Raw genomic sequence first — 17,078 nt, forward strand, 5'->3', positions numbered from 1 at the left:
AAGTCCTGGCTCTGAGAACAATTTGATGGGAGCAGCTAATAGTGCCAGGCTGGCTGCAGAGATGCTGCAGCTCAGTCTCTCGTGCCCGCGGGGGTCCTGAGGGAGGTTTGTGCAGGCTCAGAGGGAAAGGTAAGCTCTGCTCCCCTGTAAAACCCGAGCTCCTCCGGGCAGCTTTAGAGATGAGAACTTAATTCCTAGTTTTCAGACTCAAGGAAAAGTTCGTTACAATAGAGAGTTTTATTTAAAAAAGTTCCAAGCAGACCGGGGTGTGAAACACGAGCGGATGTGCTGGGCTAGTCCATGCGAGCTTTCAGGGTCCTGGTGGTGATCTTGTCTTTTTCTCTAGAGGGGAAAGAGAGAAGGCTTAGTAAATCCGCGTTTAATACCAATAGACTGTCCTTTCGTTAGGAAGCTGCAGGCTAGTGCAGGCAGGATCACCTGAACTTGAAGGTGGCCGTTAGAACAGAGTAAAACCCATCCCTCTGCTGCTCCACCCCAGGGGAGCCTTGGCGATGCCACAGGGAAGTGGCACCACGAACAAAACAAATAAACTGCTGCAGAGCCCTGAAGTTAAGGTCATGCCCAGCTGTGGCAAAGAGCATCCTCTTGGCCAGTGCCACCCCTGTGCAAGGAGTCACAGCCCTCAGTAGGGATGGGAGCGCAGGCAGGGAAGCCCCGTGCAGCAAGAGGAACACGAGGATTCGTCTCCCACGACTCCTGCAGTTCCAGGAACTGCAACAGAGTGGCCGTGAGAAATAAAACTCTTAGAATGGACAAAACATTCCTGAGGATAGTGCTGGAAGGGAGCAGGATTAGGGATACCCTGGAAAGCAATGCCTGAACTGGCCTTAATGCCCAGCTCGTTAAACTCTACCTCTGTTCTGTAGGGCAGCGAGCAGCACGAGCAGCACTTACATGATGTGTACTACCACGCCCATTCCAGATATGGCATCTCTGTCCACGGCGTTCAGCATGGCCTGCGAGATGGTTTCAAAGAGGTGATCGGGTTCCTGAGGAACAGAAGCTACTTTAGTTGGTGTCAAAACTGAATGCTGAGTCATTAGATTTTGGTTAAAACCCCCAAGATGCGTCAAGATTCTTCCTCTGGGCTGTTAAAAGCCTCTTTGTTCTCCTGAGCTCTGTCGGGAAGGACCAAAGGACAGAACTTTTCATCCGACCCGTGTATCTCGGGTTCTCCGGTGAACAGCAGGAGGCTGAATCACAGATTTGAACCTGGCCACCCCACTCACCATGTCGGGCTCCCAGAGGGACTCGCACATGCCGTACATCTGCTCGGAGCAGGTGCCGCTGACCACAAAGTCATCGGTTATCATCGGGCAGCCGATCAGGTCCAGAGAGCAGATGAAAGGTTCGTGTGTGATGGGGTCCAGGCCGGCAATGACAGGTTCTGTGTAGTAAGGTCCAAACCTGTGAAGAACAATGTGGCATAGAGCCATAGTCCCACCACCGCGGAGCAGCTCCACATCCCACGTAAACACCCATCCAAGGGGAACACCCCACGGATGCCTTTGGTGGGGGGGACGACACCTTCAGCTCAACCTCGAAGCATCCTGCAGTGGTTTTAGCGTGGCAAACAGAACTTGTACTGCTACGGGATTATTTTAACAACGCTCGATATTCTTTTGCAAAAAAGTTGAACGCTGTCACTAGATTGAAGTCTCCCTTTGCCACACCACAAGTAGTCTTTACAGGAGCCCTCCTCAACCTCCCCCCTCTCTAGAATCAGAGCAACTCCACCAACCACAGCGTTCACTGACATGTAAACAGCAACTTGTTTGACAGTTACCGTCTCTCATAGAGCAGATTGGAAACCATGCTCATAAAAGTCTGAGGTTTGATCTGCCTGCCTTCCTTCAGCTCGTAGAGATTCAGCCTGAACTTCAGTCTCTGGGCACTGCAAGAGAGGAGAATCAGCATTAAAGCAGAAGCAGGTTCCTTTTTCTTTCCTTTTCACCCAGGCCTGAACTGTTCTACTGCACGTTGACGGATATCAGCTCCTGACACACGCCTGAGGCAGGTGGGGATCCCAGATACAGCTCCTTTTATACCTGAAGTTATTTAAGTCTTAGTAGTGATATGATCTTAAATCATGTGCAATTTTATTTAAAAAAAACCTCTCTGTGAAGTGAGACCAAGAAAAGGAGTGCTGGCACCCAGTCATTCTACCTTCCCCACAAATAAACAAAGACATTTATGCTCAGCTTAAGCTGCCACTTAGTATTTACTGTAAATATGCCTCTTACAGGCTCAGTATGAGAACAGGCAGGCAGGAGTCTCACTTACACCGTCTGCACATCCGTGGCCAGTCCTGCCAATCCAATATACAGTCTTTCTCCCATAGGGAAAATCTTCTGGAAGTCTGTGGTCACCATCTGCGCCTGAATCCCAAACCGCCGGTCCGCAGCAATGGCCACGCAGTTCTTCCCCTTCATGGCCATTACGGCCCCACCGTTATACGACATAATAGACTGGGAAAGAGAAGGACAGCAGGTACCGCGGGGGCTGTTCGGGGGGCGCCTCCCCCGCCTGTTCTTTGGTGAGGCTGAAGGGACCCCCTGGCCCTCGGGCACCCCCTCCGCCCTGCCCTGGCCCTGCGTCCCCAGCCGGGGGGCGGCGGGAGGGAAGCCAGCACCCCTCTCCCTCACGGTTTTGATTTTCATTTTACCGTTGTCGGGGGCCACCCCACAGCGGGTCGCTGAGGGCCGCTGCTTCCCGCCACGGCCCGGCCTGAGGGAAGGCCCACGGGGGATACGGCACCGCGGGGACGGGAAAGGCCTCCACAACCCGCCCGCCTCCCCCGGGCACCCCCGGGCCTCATCCTGCCGGTCCCAGCTCCTGCCCCGGGACCCCTCCGGGCCGCCCCCGGCCCGTCCCAGCGCTCACCATGGCGGCGGCTGCACAGACACGGCCCGGCCCCGCTGCCCTGCTCCGGCCTCGCCGCTCCGCCGCTGCTCCCGCCTCCCGCCTCCTCCCATTGGCGGCCGCCGCGGGCTCCCGGCGAACCGCCGCTCGCTATTGGTGGTTCGGCCTCCGGAGAGGCGGAGCTGATTGGTTGCGACGGCTGCGAGGGAGGGGGAGAAAAATGAAGAGTCATAGTGAGCGGGGCATGCCGGGACGGCGGCGGACTGCGCGGGGCGGGGCGGGGCGGGGCGGGGCGGGGCGGGGCGCGGCGCAGCTGGAGGGGGGGCTCGCACAGCTGGATCCGTCGGGGTGCGCAGCTGGATGTGCGGGCAGGGGCGTGGCACAGCTGGATGTGGCCGTGGAGACATGGCACAGCTGGATCCATCGGAATCTGCAGCTGGATGTGCAGGCGGGGGGGGTGGCACAGCTGGATGTGGCCACGGGGACAGGGCACAGCTGGATCCATCGGAATCTGCAGCTGGATGTGCAGGCGGGGGTGTGGCACAGCTGGATGTGCCCACGGGGACATGGCACAGCTGGATCCATCGGGGTGCGCAGCTGGATGTGGAGACAGGGGTTGTGACACAGCTGGATGTGCCCACGGGGACAGGGCACAGCTGGATCCATCGGGGTGTGCAGCTGGATGTGGAGACGGGGGTTGTGACACAGCTGGATGTGCCCACGGGGACATGGCACAGCTGGAGGGATGTGCAGGTCTGGCACCTTCTATCAGGCACCAGGAAAAGTTGGCCAAACCTGGCTGAATTTAAGCAGAAAGCCATCCCGCACCGCTCCGCCAGGTAGAGCCCGGGGGTGTGTCAGGCCTTGCGCCCCCCCCTGTCTGCTTTTGCATGTCTGGGACCCAGGGACAGAACCCTAAACTCATCCTGTGGGGCCAGGGACTAGCGGGGGCTGCCCTGAGGGGAAGAAAAATCTCTTTGGAAAAAGTGCAGGCGCAGTAAAGTCGCTCTGGAAAGTCACTCTCTAAAGCAGCGAGCCGTGGCACATCCCAGGGAGGGGAAGGGGCCTGGCGAGTGGCTCTGAGGGGCTTTTCTATTCAGAGAGCCACTGAAAGGGGGATTTGCGCTCTGCGGAGCGTTAGATTTCTTCCCCCATCTTCACTCTCCTGGAGGAGACAGGATTAAATGTTTACTTTAGGGGAGTGATGTTGTGCCAAAGGGAAAGAGATCCATGTGTTGGGAAACGCTCTCAGATGCACAACAGAGCAGCCCGCCTGGTTTCAATGAAAACCTCCGGCCTGCGCAGGGGCTGTTCATCCACCCCGAGCCCCCCGAGGCACCGCCCGGCCCGTGGCAGTTGTATTTTTAAAGTGTTTTCCATTGTAAAAAGTTTCTCGCAGGGATGAAGCTGGAGAAGTGGGTTCCTCCGCGGCTCGGGGCTGTCCCTGTGACCCCGCTGGACACCGCTTCGTTTTTTGCTCGCCCCTTGGGCTCGTGCTCTCGGAGGGGGAAGGCACCAGCAATCCCTCTCTCCCTGGGCCAGAGACACCCCCCCGGGTGCTTCCCCAGCCCCGGCACCGCTGGGCTCCACCGTGGGAGCATTTTGTGGGTCTGAGCTTTTGAAACAACGGGGGATCTTCCTGGCACGGCTTTAGGCCCTGCATTAAAACATTAAATTCATTATTTCTGCTGCGAAAATAAAATCAGGGCAAGCGGGGAACATAAATAGATTTTACAAGAATTTTGTAAGAGAGAGAAACTTCAGCCATGCGGATTTTGGACTCTTTTCAGCTTATTTTTAAGGCAAAATATGGACTCTGGGTGGAAACAGGCTTTCAAGTCTCCGCTCTGTTTTTAACGTCCCGACGTGTCCTTTTGTTTATGGGAGAAACCGCGGGGCAGAGGGACCGCAGGCTGGGCAGAGAAATGGTTCTGTTCACCCCAGGGGGTGGGTCCCCCCGGGTCCCCCCCCCGTCCCTGAGCCCACGGGGAGCACCGGGGCCACATCCTGCCCCTTCGCACCTTCCCCCCGTCCGGCCCAGCCCGGTCCTGAGGGCGAGGATCACCCCGAGGGAGCGAGGAAAGCCCCACCAAGGCCCTGCGCAGCTTTTTGCACAATGAAAAAACCACCCTGCCCGCCCCTGGGGGAAAAAAAGAAAAAGAAAACAGGTGAGAGCGTCCCTGGGTGGGCTCGAACCACCAACCTTTCGGTTAACAGCCGAACGCGCTAACCGATTGCGCCACAGAGACCGCGCTGGGAGGCTCTGCCGCGGCCGCCGCCCTCAGCCCGGAGCGACCGCGGGGACGGGGGACAGGGACATCGGGACAGGGGACACCGGGACAGGGGACACCGGGACAGGGGACACCGGGACTGGGACACCGGGACTGGGGACACCGGGACAGGGACACCGGGACTGGGACACCGGGACAGGGACACCGGGACTGGGGACACCGGGACAGGGACACCGGGACTGGGACACCGGGACTGGGGACACCGGGACTGGGACACCGGGACTGGGGACACAGGGACAGGGACACCGGGACTGGGACACCGGGACTGGGGACACCGGGACTGGGGACACAGGGACAGGGACACCGGGACAGGGACACCGGGACTGGGGACACCGGGACTGGGGACACCGGGACAGGGACATCGGGACAGGGGACACCGGGACTGGGGACACAGGGACAGGGACACCGGGACACGGACACCGGGACTGGGGACACCGGGACAGGGACATCGGGACAGGGACACCGGGACAGGGACACCGGGACTGGGGACACCGGGACTGGGACACCGGGACTGGGGACACCGGGACAGGGACACCGGGACAGGGACACCGGGACAGGGGACACCGGGACTGGGACACCGGGACAGGGACACCGGGACTGGGGACACCGGGACAGGGACACCGGGACTGGGACACCGGGACTGGGGACACAGGGACAGGGACACCGGGACTGGGGACACCGGGACTGGGGACACAGGGACAGGGACACCGGGACAGGGACACCGGGACTGGGACACCGGGACTGGGGACACCGGGACTGGGACACCGGGACTGGGGACACAGGGACAGGGACACCGGGACAGGGACACCGGGACTGGGACACCGGGACTGGGGACACCGGGACTGGGACACCGGGACTGGGGGCACAGGGACAGGGACACCGGGACAGGGACACCGGGACTGGGACACCGGGACTGGGGACACAGGGACAGGGACACCGGGACAGGGACACCGGGACTGGGACACCGGGACAGGGACACCGGGACAGGGGACACCGGGACAGGGACACCGGGACTGGGACGGGGACACCGGGACGGGGACAGGGATACCGGGACGGGGACACCGGGATAGGGACGGGGACGAAGACACCGGGACAGGGACACTGGGACATCGGGCACTGGGACACCGAGACACCGGGACCGGACACCAAGATCGGGATACCGGGACACCGAGACACCAAGACACCGGGACTGGGACACCGAGCACTGGCACACCGGGACCGGGACACCGGGACACCGAGCACCAGGACACTGGCACTGGAACACCGGGACACCGGCACTGGGGCACCAGGACACCGGCACCGTGACACCAGGACACTGGGACACCGGGACACGGGGACACCGGCACTGTGGCACCAGGACACGGGGACCAGGCACCGGAACCAGGATATCGGGACGCCGGGACACCGGCATCGGAACACCAGGCTCCGGGACACCGGGGACCGGGCACCAGCATCTGGACACAGGTACCGACACCGGGAACCGGGGCAGCGGGACGGGGATACCGGAACACCGAACACCAGGACACTGTCACTGGGACACCGAGTACCGGCACCCGGACACCGGGACCAGGACATCGACACCGGTACCGGCACTGAGTACCGGGACATCGGTACCGGCACAGGGCACCAGGACATCGGGACCGAGAGTCTGGGCACCGACACCGGGACGCCGGCACCGGACACCGGGACGCCGGCATCGGGCACAGGCACCGGCACACTGGGACACCGACACCGGCCTTGGGACACCGGGACAGTGTCACCGGGCACCGAGACACCGACACGGAGACACCGGCATCGGGACACCCGACCCCCGTGACGGAGCCCCCAGGCCGCGGGACCGGCCCCACGGGGGAAAGCGGCGCCGCGAGCCCGCTCCGCGTCTTCCCCTTTTTTCCCTCTTTTATTTCTTTCCCGCTTTTTCCTTTTTCCCCCCCTCTCCGTCCCTTTGCCCCCGTCCTTTCCTTTCCTCCTACCTTTTTTTTTTTTCCCCCATTTTTTTCCCTCCTTTTCAATTTCTTTCTCCATTTCCATTTTTCTTCCCTTATTTTTCCCTTCCTTTCGCTTTCCCCTCCCGCCGCGGCTCCCGCGGGCACCGAATCCCCGCCCGAGGGGCCCGGGGCAGGTCCCGCGGGGTCCGGGATCCCCCCCCGTCGCCTCCCGGGTGGGAAGTTCCCCCCATTTGGGGCCCAAAATGGCCCCAGCTCTGGTCGGGGGGGTCCGGGGGGAGGATGTCCCGGGGCACCAACCCGCCGTGACCGGGGGACCACGGGGACCCGTTAGCGGGGAGCGGAGCTGCCGCCGGGCACCGCCGCCCCGGCTCGGATTTTGGGTCCATTCCAGCGGCTTTTAGGGGCGCTCTCCCTTCCTCCCTGAGCACAACGAGGGGGGCGCGGTGTGGGGGGGGAGGCAGCAGAGGGACCCTCCGCGGGCACCGGTGGAGCGGTGTCCGCCGAAGGGGGGGTAGGGAGGGGGCCGGTCCCCGGTGGGGCGGGGCGGGGGGAGCCCCAATCTCGGCCCCTCACTCCCCTCCTCCGCAACACCCCAAAGGAATGAGGTCACGTGAGGCGGGGCGGGGCCTGGCGGCGGCTGGAGGAGGGAAAAAAATAAAAAAAAAAGGAGGAAAAAAAAATTAAAAAAAAAAAAAAAAGGAGGAGGAAGGAGGGAAAAAAAAAAAAAAGAAGGGGGGAAAAAAAAAAAAAAAAACCGAGCGAAAAAAAAAAAAAAAGGGCCCCGGCCGCAGCGCCGCCGCCGCGCCGAGCCGAGCCGCACCGAGCGGCGGGAGCGGAGGGGCGGCCGCGGGGCCGCCGCTGCCGCCGCCACCAGGTAGGGACGCGGCCCCGGGCCCCCCCCCCCCGCCGCCGCCGGGCTCCGCCGCCGGGCCCCCCCCCCCCCCCCCCCCCGCGCCCTTTTCTCTCCGCGTTCAAGATGGCCGATGGCCGCCGCCTCCCCCCGCTTTGTGCCGCGGCCCCGCTGCTGCCCCGGGAGGGGGGGGGAGCTGTGATCACCCCCCTCCCGTGCACGGCGGGGACCGGCGAGGGGCTACGGAGCCCTGACAGCCCCCGGTCCCGCCGCCCCCCCCCCCCCCCCCGCCGGGCCCGGTGTGGCGCGGGGCAGTGCGGTACAGCCGGGGGGGGCCGCGGCGGGAGCGCCCCCCCGAGCCCCGGGGTAGCGGGGGGGGGGGGGGGGGGGGGGGGGCTGTCAGCCGGTCCCGGAGCACAAAGGGTTGCGGGGGGCACCGGGGGGCTGCCCCACCCCCGGCCCCAAATCGCCGTGTGTGTGTGTGTGTGTGGCCGGGGGGGGGGACGGGACACCCCCGGGGCACAGCGCGGGGTCACGCGTGTCCGTGTCAGGCGGGTGTCACGCACCGCGCGGACACGTCCCGCCGCGGGGACGACGACGGGGGGGGGGGGGGGTGGGTTTGGGGGTGTCCTTGTGCGCACACGGGTGCGTGGACACGCGTGTCCGTGCCCTCCCCGCGGGGTTTCTCCCGCCCCCATTTCCCGCTGGTTCACTCGCGCTGGTGGGGGGGTCCCGTCGAGGCGGAGGGGGGGTGTGTGTGTGTTCACGCTCCGCCGCCTTTTTGTCGCGTTCCCGGTGCGTGGGGACCCGTGGTCGCCGTGCGAGGGCGCGGGCAGGGCCGGGGGGGGGGGGGCGTCCCGGTTTATTTCCCGGCCCCCCCGGGCTCGCCGCCGCCGGTGGGTCCCCCGGGGAGGGGGCAACCGGTCGGGGCCAAGTTACCGGTGACTTTGAAACGTCCTTCCCCACCCGGGCCTGGCCCGGGGAAGGGGGCCGGGGGGATTTGGGAATGGGGAGGGGGGGGCACCGTGCCGGGCCACCGCCCAGGGAGACAAAAGACCCCGAAAGTCGGGGCCGGGGGTGCGGGGGAACCGGCGGCGGGGCCGGGGCGGCGGGAGCCGCTGGCGGGACGGGGCGGCCCCGAGGGCTCCGGCGGGGCCGGTGCTGCCGCCGGCTCCGGTACCCGGGGCTGGAGGGGGGGGTAGGTGGGGGGTGTCCGGGGCTTTGTTCGCCCCCGCGGCAGGAAATCGCGGTTGTTATCACCCGGTTTATTAGAACCGGTTTGCGCCGGTGGCTCGGGCTCCCCCCTCCCGCGGAGACCCGGGTCGCCATTGGCGGCTGCGAACACCAAAAGCGGTAAAATCCACCCAAAATGCAGCCGGGGGTCGGTGCTGGGGACCCTGCCCCCCCCTCCCCAATCCCCCGCATTCTCCTGCCCGGGGGGTGCCTGGCAGTGCCCCCCCCCCCCCCCATCACCTGTGGGCTGCGGAGGACTGAGGGCACCTGCCCGGGGGCAGCAAGTGCCGGGACCCCGGGGGGGCCCCCCCGGGGGGTGAGAGCTGAGGGGGGGGCTGGGGCTTCCCGAGCACCCTGGTGCCCCTGCCCCCCCCGTTCTGCAGGGGGACCCCGGGGCTCGGCTTGGCCCCTCCTGCTCCAGCACGGGGGTGTCCTCGAGGTCCCCAGTGCTGTGGTGTCCCCGTCCCCGCAGCATCTCCAGCCCCGTCGCCGTCCCTGTGGTGTCCCCATCCCTGTGGTGTCCCCAACCCCATCCCTGTGCTGTCCCCCTCCTGTCCCCATGGTGTCCCCATCCCTGTGGTGTCCCCAACCCCATCCCTGTGCTGTCCCCCTCCTGTCCCCATGGTGTCCCCATCCCTGTGCTGTCCCCAACCCCATCCCTGTGCTGTCCCCCTCCTGTCCCCATGGTGTCCCCATCCCTGTGCTGTCCCCATCCCTGCAGCATCCCCGTCCCCATCCCCATGGTGTCCCCATCTCCATCCCCATGGTGTCCCCATCCCCGCAGCACCCCTGTCACCATGGTGTCCCTATCTCCATCCCCATGGTGTCCCCATTCCCGTCTCCGTGGTGTCCCCAACCCCATCCCCATGGTGTCCCTGTCCCCGTGATGTCCCGCGGAGCCCGGTGGAGAGGAGGGAGCGAGCGGGGCCGTGGGGCAGCTTCCCCAGGGCAGGTCCCTGGCACAGCCCCGGCATCGTGCACAGACACCTGCAGCCCCCGCCGCACCCCCCCAGCCCTGCGCACACCCATCCTGCACCCCCTCACGCACCCCCCCTACACCCTCACACATACACAGCCCCCCCGTTTGCTCCCTGGGCGCGGGGTTCACCCTGCTCCTCGCCCGGCGGCGGTGCCCGCGCGGTGCCCTCGGTGGCTGTGTCGGCTGTTGGCTGGTTGTGGCTGTCGGGTGGTTGCCAAGCGCTTGGCCTCGTGTCAGGCGGCCGGTGACACCGCTCCACGCCTGACCCTGTGCGAGCGCCTGTGCCGCAGGGGTGTGGGGGGGTTGTGCGGGTGTTCTCTGCCTGTGCGCCTGTACGTGGGGGGTGTGTGTGTGTACACACGTGTGTGTGTGTGTGTCTCCCTGGGGGCGCGGGGGGGTGTGGGTGCGTACGGGTGTTGCTGTCGGCGCACCCAGGCTCTGCCATCGCGCCCACACTCGTTTACACAAACCCAGGGTTTCTCCTCCCCTCTCCCTCTCGCCTCGGATGGTTGTAATAATATTCTGGCTCTTCTCCAAGTATCGGGGTTGCCATGGAAACAATAAAACTGCAGCGATTTCGGGCCCCGGCTCTGCCGTCTCCCATTGTAAGTGTGGAAGTGCTGGAGCGGGCAGGCGGCGATTCCCCCCCACACACACGTCTGCGCCCCACGCCGGGGCCGCTGCCTGTGCCCCGTGTGCACCCCCAGGCAGGTACACCCCGACGGGCACCCCCGGCCCCGCAGGTGCTGTGGGTGCTCCTGGCCGCGGGCGAGTGGCCAGCACCGGACTTGGGAGTTTCTATAGAAACCGTGAGGTGGTGGCTGAAAATGCTTTTTCCATCGAACAAAACAAAAATACACCTTGTGTGTGTGTGTGTGTGTGTGTGCGAAAGGGGGTGATTTCTCCCCTCTCGGAGGTGTCTCAGGATGGCGGGGACCCACCTGGGGACCCCCAGGAAGATGCAGATTGAGGCAGAGGGAGCTGGGCAGCACCCAGGGCTGTACGGGGAGGGGTGTGGGCGCTGCCTGTGCACCCCCAGGGCAGCCCCAGTGCTCCTGAGGCCCCGTGCGGCCTGTTGGGGGAAGCACCAGACACCCCCACCCTGCTCTGGATTTGTTCAAGGGGCGAAGGGGGTCCTGCAGGTCCCGTCCTCGCACGAAGCGGCCGTTAAGGGGGGGTCCGGGGGTGTTTCCCTGCAGGGAGGACCCGCCGCAGCGCTGCTCCAAAATGCACAGGACCACCAGGATAAAGATCACCGAGCTCAACCCCCACCTGATGTGCGCCTTGTGCGGCGGCTACTTCATAGACGCCACCACCATCGTGGAGTGTCTGCACTCCTGTGAGTGTCCCGGGCCCCCTGCTGCACCCAGGGGTGCCCCCAACCCCGGGAGGGGTGTCCCCAGCCCCGGCAGGGGTGGCTGTGCCGCACCGAGACCCTCCCGCATGCCCAAACCCGCCCCTGCTGCGGCACAGGGTCATGGATGGGGCCGGAGTGGGGCACCCCGAGCTGGTGCAGGGGTGTGGGTGCTTCACTGGGCTGGCACAGGGGCTCTGCCCCCTCGTCTGTCCGTCTGTCCGTCTGCTCACGCCGAGTCTCTCCCCGCAGTCTGCAAAACCTGCATCGTTCGCTACCTGGAGACAAACAAGTATTGCCCCATGTGTGATGTCCAAGTGCACAAAACCAGACCCCTCCTCAGCATCAGGTGAGCTTCGGGGGGTCCCCGTGTGCTGTACCCCCGCGTGGCACCGCACCCTGGGCCCTGGGTCCCCCTCGGTGCAGCCTGTGCCCCCGCTCTGGGGTGCAGCCCCGAGCACCCCGGGATGGGGAGCTGGGATCTGCAGGATGGTGCCGCTGAGCGAGGGGCAGTCGCATCTCCTGCAGCATCTCTCTGCTCCCGACACACCCCCCCCGCCCCCAGCGGTGGGGCTTTGGGGCGCTCCCTGGGTGGACGGGGCGTGGGGACAGTGGGCAACGCCACCACGGAGGGGACAACGCTTGGGGACATCCCAGTGGCACCCTGCGCCCTTCCCTGCGCATCCCAGCCCGCAGCCGTCCCTCCGTCCCTCCCCACGGTCCCACCGGGCACACTTGAACTTGAACATCCCCCCGTGGGGACGGTGCCGTGTCCCTGGGGGACACCGGGGTGGCAGCGGCGCAGGTGTGAGGCTGCCTGGCCGCGGTGACAGTGGCTCTGCCCCGGCCCCGCGTCTGGCTGGGGAAAGCCAGACACGTCCCGTCAGTTGTGGAATTGGCTCTGCAGGTGGTTGGCATAGAAACCATGAAAGGCTGCAATACATCACCCGGCTTTTTTTTTTTTTATCCTTTTTTTTTTTTTTTTTAGCTTCTTCCATGTAAATCTGTTTCTGTAGTAACACTTTTTTTCCGCCTTTTTTTTTTTCCCTGCCTTTTTTTTTTTTTTTTTCTGGTTCACTATGAAATATTTACACTCCGGCTCCCACGGCTCCCTCACCGAAACACCCCTGCCTGCGTGCGGAGACGGGATACGCAGCCGCCTGCGCCGCAGCCGGGCACCGCTGCCGGGAGTGGGGGGGAACGGGGGGCACCGGGGGTGGGCAGAGGTGCTGCCGCGGGGCTCTCAGGGGCCTGATCCGGATGTGGTGCTGCAGAAAACTCCCCGCGTCCACGAGGGATTCGCCTCCCCCTTTGCGTGTCCCCCCCCTGCCCCGTGGCACCCCGGCCCCCACCCAGCGCCACCGTGCTGGCCTGAACGGGGTTGACTCATGCAAGAGCAGGGACCGGCTGGTAATTAAGCTGCCAATCAAGCGGCTGAGGTTGCTTTTTCATTAGCTTGCTGTAAATTATAAAGCAAATTCTCTGGGTATGTATTATAAATAAAATCACAGCGGGGCCTCGTGAACCAGAGTGACATCACCAAGGAATTAGGGATGAAAGACATGGCTGGGCTAAAAATAATACAGGGTACGGTCATTTGTTTTTCTTTAAAATAAAGGCCTTATTATTAAAATGGAAATAATTGCAGATATAATTTACTTTTCACCAGTCCCACTGCTCTTGCTTTGGTTTTGAGATTTTATTTTTTTTTTTTTTTTTCATTCGGCCGAGCTGCTGGTTTTAAATTGTGCCAGATGCCCTCCCAGCAAAATCCCATTCCCAGCTCTGGGCTGAGGATGGGACTTGAGCTTCCCCAGTTCCTCGAGCGCTTTAGAAGATCCGACCTCGACTTGTTCACGTTTTAGGGAGCCCACTTGGCTTTCTGGGGCAACAGCCTGTCTGTGGGCACTGTCCCACCATCCGCACAGCAGAGGGAAGTCAAAGCCTGAGCCCTGAACTGCAGCCCAGTCCTGAAATAAAATTAAAACTTGCAGAAACATTTGCTGATCTTAGATTAATTTTTTTTTTTAAGTTCTCAGGGTGTTTTTGTAATCGTTTTGACTACTGAAAGGGAACCTGGCCCCAAAACCCTGCTGTCATCATCCCGAGCAATTACAAGGATTTTTGAAATGGTTTTCTTTCTTTCCCCAGAGTTAACCCTTTGCGGTGAGCGTGAGGGTGGACGCGTCTGCCTGCGGGACAGGGTTGTGGCATCGTCACGGGACGGGGAGCCGGGGCTTTGTGCTGGGGGTTCCCTGGGAGGGAGATGGGGGGAAGCAGTGTTCGCGCTGGCTGGGGCCACCCGGTGCAGGACAGCTTTCAGCAGCCCGGGGAAGCAAGCTGCTCCCCAATCCAGCTGATTTCTCTCTCTTTTCCTATTGCTTTTCCCCTCCCAGGTCGGACAAAACCCTACAGGACATCGTGTACAAACTGGTCCCGGGGCTTTTCAAAGGTACAGCCATGGACGAGTGATAACTCTGGGGGTTTGGGGTTGTTTGGAACTCGCTCTCACCCACCAGTGAAACTGGTGCCTTGGATTTCGTGCTGCCCACGCCCGCCCCTGCCCGTCTAACGGGGGGCAGCAGGGAAATGCTTGGTGTGACCGGGCAGGGAGTCTGGGTACTGCCCATCCCAGGCTCTGGCACCCCGGGGGCTGCTGCTGGGGGGCACCACGAAAAGCAAAGCTGGGAGCAGGAGCCGCGGATTTGCTCTCCCAAGAGCCTGCCCGTCCTCGGGGGAAAAAGTGTGGGGGTCTGCAGGTGTGGAAAGCCTGAGGACAGTCGAGCCACCGTAAAGGCATTCTCCCAGCAGCGGATTTGCAGCCGCTCCGGGGGTTTTGCTGGTACGATTCGATTGCTCTTGCTAAAGCAACTGCTCTCCGGCGGCTCCGACCGCACCAGGCAGCTCGTGCTGGAGCTGCTGGCGGGGAGCAGGCGCCCGGCAACCTGGGGCTTCCTCTTGCTCCCCTCTTTGCACCCGTCTCCCCCTTGGGATGATTTTTTTCCCCCCTCACCTTCCTCCTCCCTTCTCCCGCAGATGAGATGAAGAGGCGGCGCGACTTCTACGCAGCCTACCCCCTGGCAGAGGGTGAGTGTCAGCCTTGGGGACCCCCCCCCCGCCCCGGCCGTGCCCCCCCACAGCGGCTCAGCCTCTCCCTCCCTCTGCTCCCACAGTTCCAAACGGATCCAACGAAGATCGTGGGGAAGTCTCCGAGCAGGACAAAGGGAACCTGACAGACGACGAGATCGTCAGCCTGTCCATAGAGTTTTATGAAGGGTCAAGGTACCATTTTCTGGGGTGGGGGCTGTGAATAAATTCTCATCTTCTCCTCACTCCGGGAACGGAGCTGAGATGTGAGGTCGGTGGCAGCTGACACAGCCCCACCTCGGGGCTCCGCGTATCTCGGGGTGCTGGAATGGGCAGAGAAGCACCCAAACCCCACCTGCCCTGGTCCCCCATCCTGCACCCTCTGCGGGTGCTTGCTCTGGCAGCGGGGTCCCTCCTCGCCGCTCCCCGGGCCGGCAGGGGAAGGCTCCTTCCCAGGCAGCAGAGCCCAAAGGCTGCCACGTCCCTGGGGCTGGTGACGGCCTCCAAGGATGTCACCGGCACCCGGAGCAGCGGTTCAGAGGGACGTGGGGAGGGCGGCAGCGCTGGGTTGGAAATGCAGCAACTTGGGCGTGTACGTGGCCAGGGGTGGCCAAGCTGAAGGTCCCTGGGTGTTCCCCTCCCAGCCTCTCCACGGATGGCCCTTCTGGTGGGTTATTTTTTTCTCGCCGCCTTTTTATTCCTCCATAAAGTTTGCCCTGTGTTTGCTTTCCTCCCCCTCCCAGAGAGGAGAAGAAAGGGACCGTGGAGAACGGGGACCTGGAGAAGGAGAAGGTGAGTGCGGTGGGACCACGGCACGGAGAGCTCCGTGTCCAGCTGCCTCCCGGGCTCCTGGGGTGTGTGGGGGGACAGGAGGGCCCCCCCAAACCGTCTGCTGAAGGAGGTGGGAACTGCCCATTAATTGCACGGCGGACTCTCAGCAACGCCTCTCCCCCCGGCCCCCTCCCGCTGCGTCCCCAGAAGAACGGGGTCCGGTTCCTGCGCTGTCCCGCCGCCATGACCGTCATGCACCTGGCCAAGTTCCTCCGCAACAAGATGGACGTTCCCAGCAAGTACAAGGTGAGCGTGTGCCTGGGGCGTGGGGAGCACCCCCTGCCCGGCTGGGCTCGGGGCGGGGGGGCGATGATGCCATTTGGGCCGTCCCGTGTTGCGTCCCCCCGCTGCAAACCCGCCGTGCGAAGCCCCGAGGCCCCGTGAGGGGTGAGGGGGGGGCTGGCGGTGCCTCTGCCCCCATGCCCGGGGGGGTGACGCTGTCCCCTGTGCCAGGTGGAGGTTCTTTATGAAGACGAGCCCCTGAAGGAGTATTACACCCTGATGGACATCGCCTACATCTATCCCTGGAGGAGGGTAAGCGGAGCTGCCACCTTCCCCGCCGTGGGCACGGGCGCTTGCCTGGGAGAAAAACTCAGGAAAACCATCCTTTAGGGAAGGCTAAGGGCATTAAAAAGCTTAAAAACTGAAAAAAGAAAAAAAAAAAAAAAAAAGCAAAGAGCTTAGAAACTGAAAAATTTAAGAATTGGAAGAAATGAATTGAAAAGCTCAAAAAACCCGGAGAGCTTCAAAATTTTGAGCGCTGCAAAAAATTAAAACCCCAGACTCGCCGTCCGTACTAAAATCCCACTTCGCTCCAGGTGTGATTTTGAGGAGGCCGGGGGGCGTGGGGGGCCCGCACGTGCTTTCCTCTCCCTGGGTGGGAGGGCTGGTGGCGCGGGGGTGCTGCGGGGTGCCCCCGGTGCCATGCTCCTGCCCCTCTCCCGCTTGCAGAACGGGCCCCTGCCACTGAAATACCGCGTCCAGCCCGCCTGCAAGCGCCTCAAGCTGTCCCAGGCGGCCCCCTCCGAGGGCACCAACACCAGCGGCGCCTCCGAGTGCGAATCCGTCAGCGACAAAGCCCACAGCCCCGCCACGCTGCCCGCCACCTCCTCGTCCCTGCCCAGCCCCGGCACCCCGTCCCACGGCTCGCCCAGCTCCACGGCCGGCAGCGGCCCCGCCACCGCGCTCAACGGCGCCTCGAACTGCCTCCCCGGGCCGCCCGCCGCCGCCCGCGGCCGCAAGACGACGGTCAACGGCAGCGCCGCCTCCGCCTTGACCTAAGCCACGGCGGGACGGGGACTCCTGGCTGGGTTTTATATATCTCTATATATTATATATATACATATATAAATATATATGTGTACATAGGGAGAAAAAAAAAAAATTATACATACTTATTTTCTATCGATTGACCAGATTAATTTAAAATGCAAATAAGACACATAAATGTGGCTGGATATTTTTAAATGATTTTTTTTTTTTTTTTTTTCCAAAAATTTTCTTTTAACTTATGTAAGCTGCATGCCGGAGCTGGGAGCCACGCAGGCGCTGCCACCTTCCTTGCTCGTTTTCTCTTAACGCTTTTCACTCTCCTCCCCATCCCTCTCCCCTCACGCCCGCC

At 62.8% G+C, this 17,078-nt stretch overlaps 3 protein-coding genes and 1 non-coding gene across 5 annotated transcripts; 2 read left to right on the plus strand and 2 right to left on the minus strand.

Annotated features, from left to right (window-relative positions):
• Window positions 1-218: 218 nt before the first annotated feature.
• PSMB3 (proteasome 20S subunit beta 3) lies at window positions 219-3,012 on the minus strand. Its single transcript, XM_074926426.1, has 6 exons — window positions 2,905-3,012; window positions 2,305-2,489; window positions 1,808-1,915; window positions 1,251-1,428; window positions 916-1,010; window positions 219-342 (listed from the first exon to the last, which is right to left on the minus strand). The coding sequence occupies exons 1-6, from the start codon at window positions 2,905-2,907 to the stop codon at window positions 294-296; spliced, it is 618 nt and encodes a 205-aa protein (XP_074782527.1). The 5' UTR covers window positions 2,908-3,012; the 3' UTR covers window positions 219-293.
• Window positions 3,013-4,999: 1,987 nt separating this feature from the next.
• Window positions 5,000-7,621, plus strand: LOC141970497 (uncharacterized). Its single transcript, XM_074927150.1, has 3 exons — window positions 5,000-5,051; window positions 5,531-6,638; window positions 6,797-7,621. The coding sequence occupies exons 1-3, from the start codon at window positions 5,000-5,002 to the stop codon at window positions 7,452-7,454; spliced, it is 1,818 nt and encodes a 605-aa protein (XP_074783251.1). The 3' UTR covers window positions 7,455-7,621.
• Window positions 5,059-5,132, minus strand: TRNAN-GUU (transfer RNA asparagine (anticodon GUU)). Its single transcript has one exon. It is a non-coding gene; the product is annotated as a tRNA-Asn (tRNA).
• Window positions 7,622-7,885: 264 nt separating the features above from the next.
• PCGF2 (polycomb group ring finger 2) lies at window positions 7,886-16,924 on the plus strand. Of its 2 annotated transcripts, none has more exons than XM_074926585.1 (10): window positions 7,886-7,997; window positions 11,385-11,524; window positions 11,792-11,888; window positions 13,936-13,991; window positions 14,576-14,626; window positions 14,713-14,821; window positions 15,370-15,418; window positions 15,605-15,703; window positions 15,911-15,991; window positions 16,409-16,924. In XM_074926585.1, the coding sequence occupies exons 2-10, from the start codon at window positions 11,413-11,415 to the stop codon at window positions 16,736-16,738; spliced, it is 984 nt and encodes a 327-aa protein (XP_074782686.1). In that variant the 5' UTR covers window positions 7,886-7,997; window positions 11,385-11,412; the 3' UTR covers window positions 16,739-16,924. The 2 variants fall into 2 exon arrangements, with proteins under 2 accessions (XP_074782686.1, XP_074782687.1); XM_074926586.1 differs by having other exon boundaries at window positions 15,608-15,703.
• Window positions 16,925-17,078: the final 154 nt, after the last annotated feature.

This window comes from Athene noctua, chromosome 25, assembly GCF_965140245.1.
Source record: "Athene noctua chromosome 25, bAthNoc1.hap1.1, whole genome shotgun sequence".
Taxonomy (NCBI): domain Eukaryota; kingdom Metazoa; phylum Chordata; class Aves; order Strigiformes; family Strigidae; genus Athene; species Athene noctua.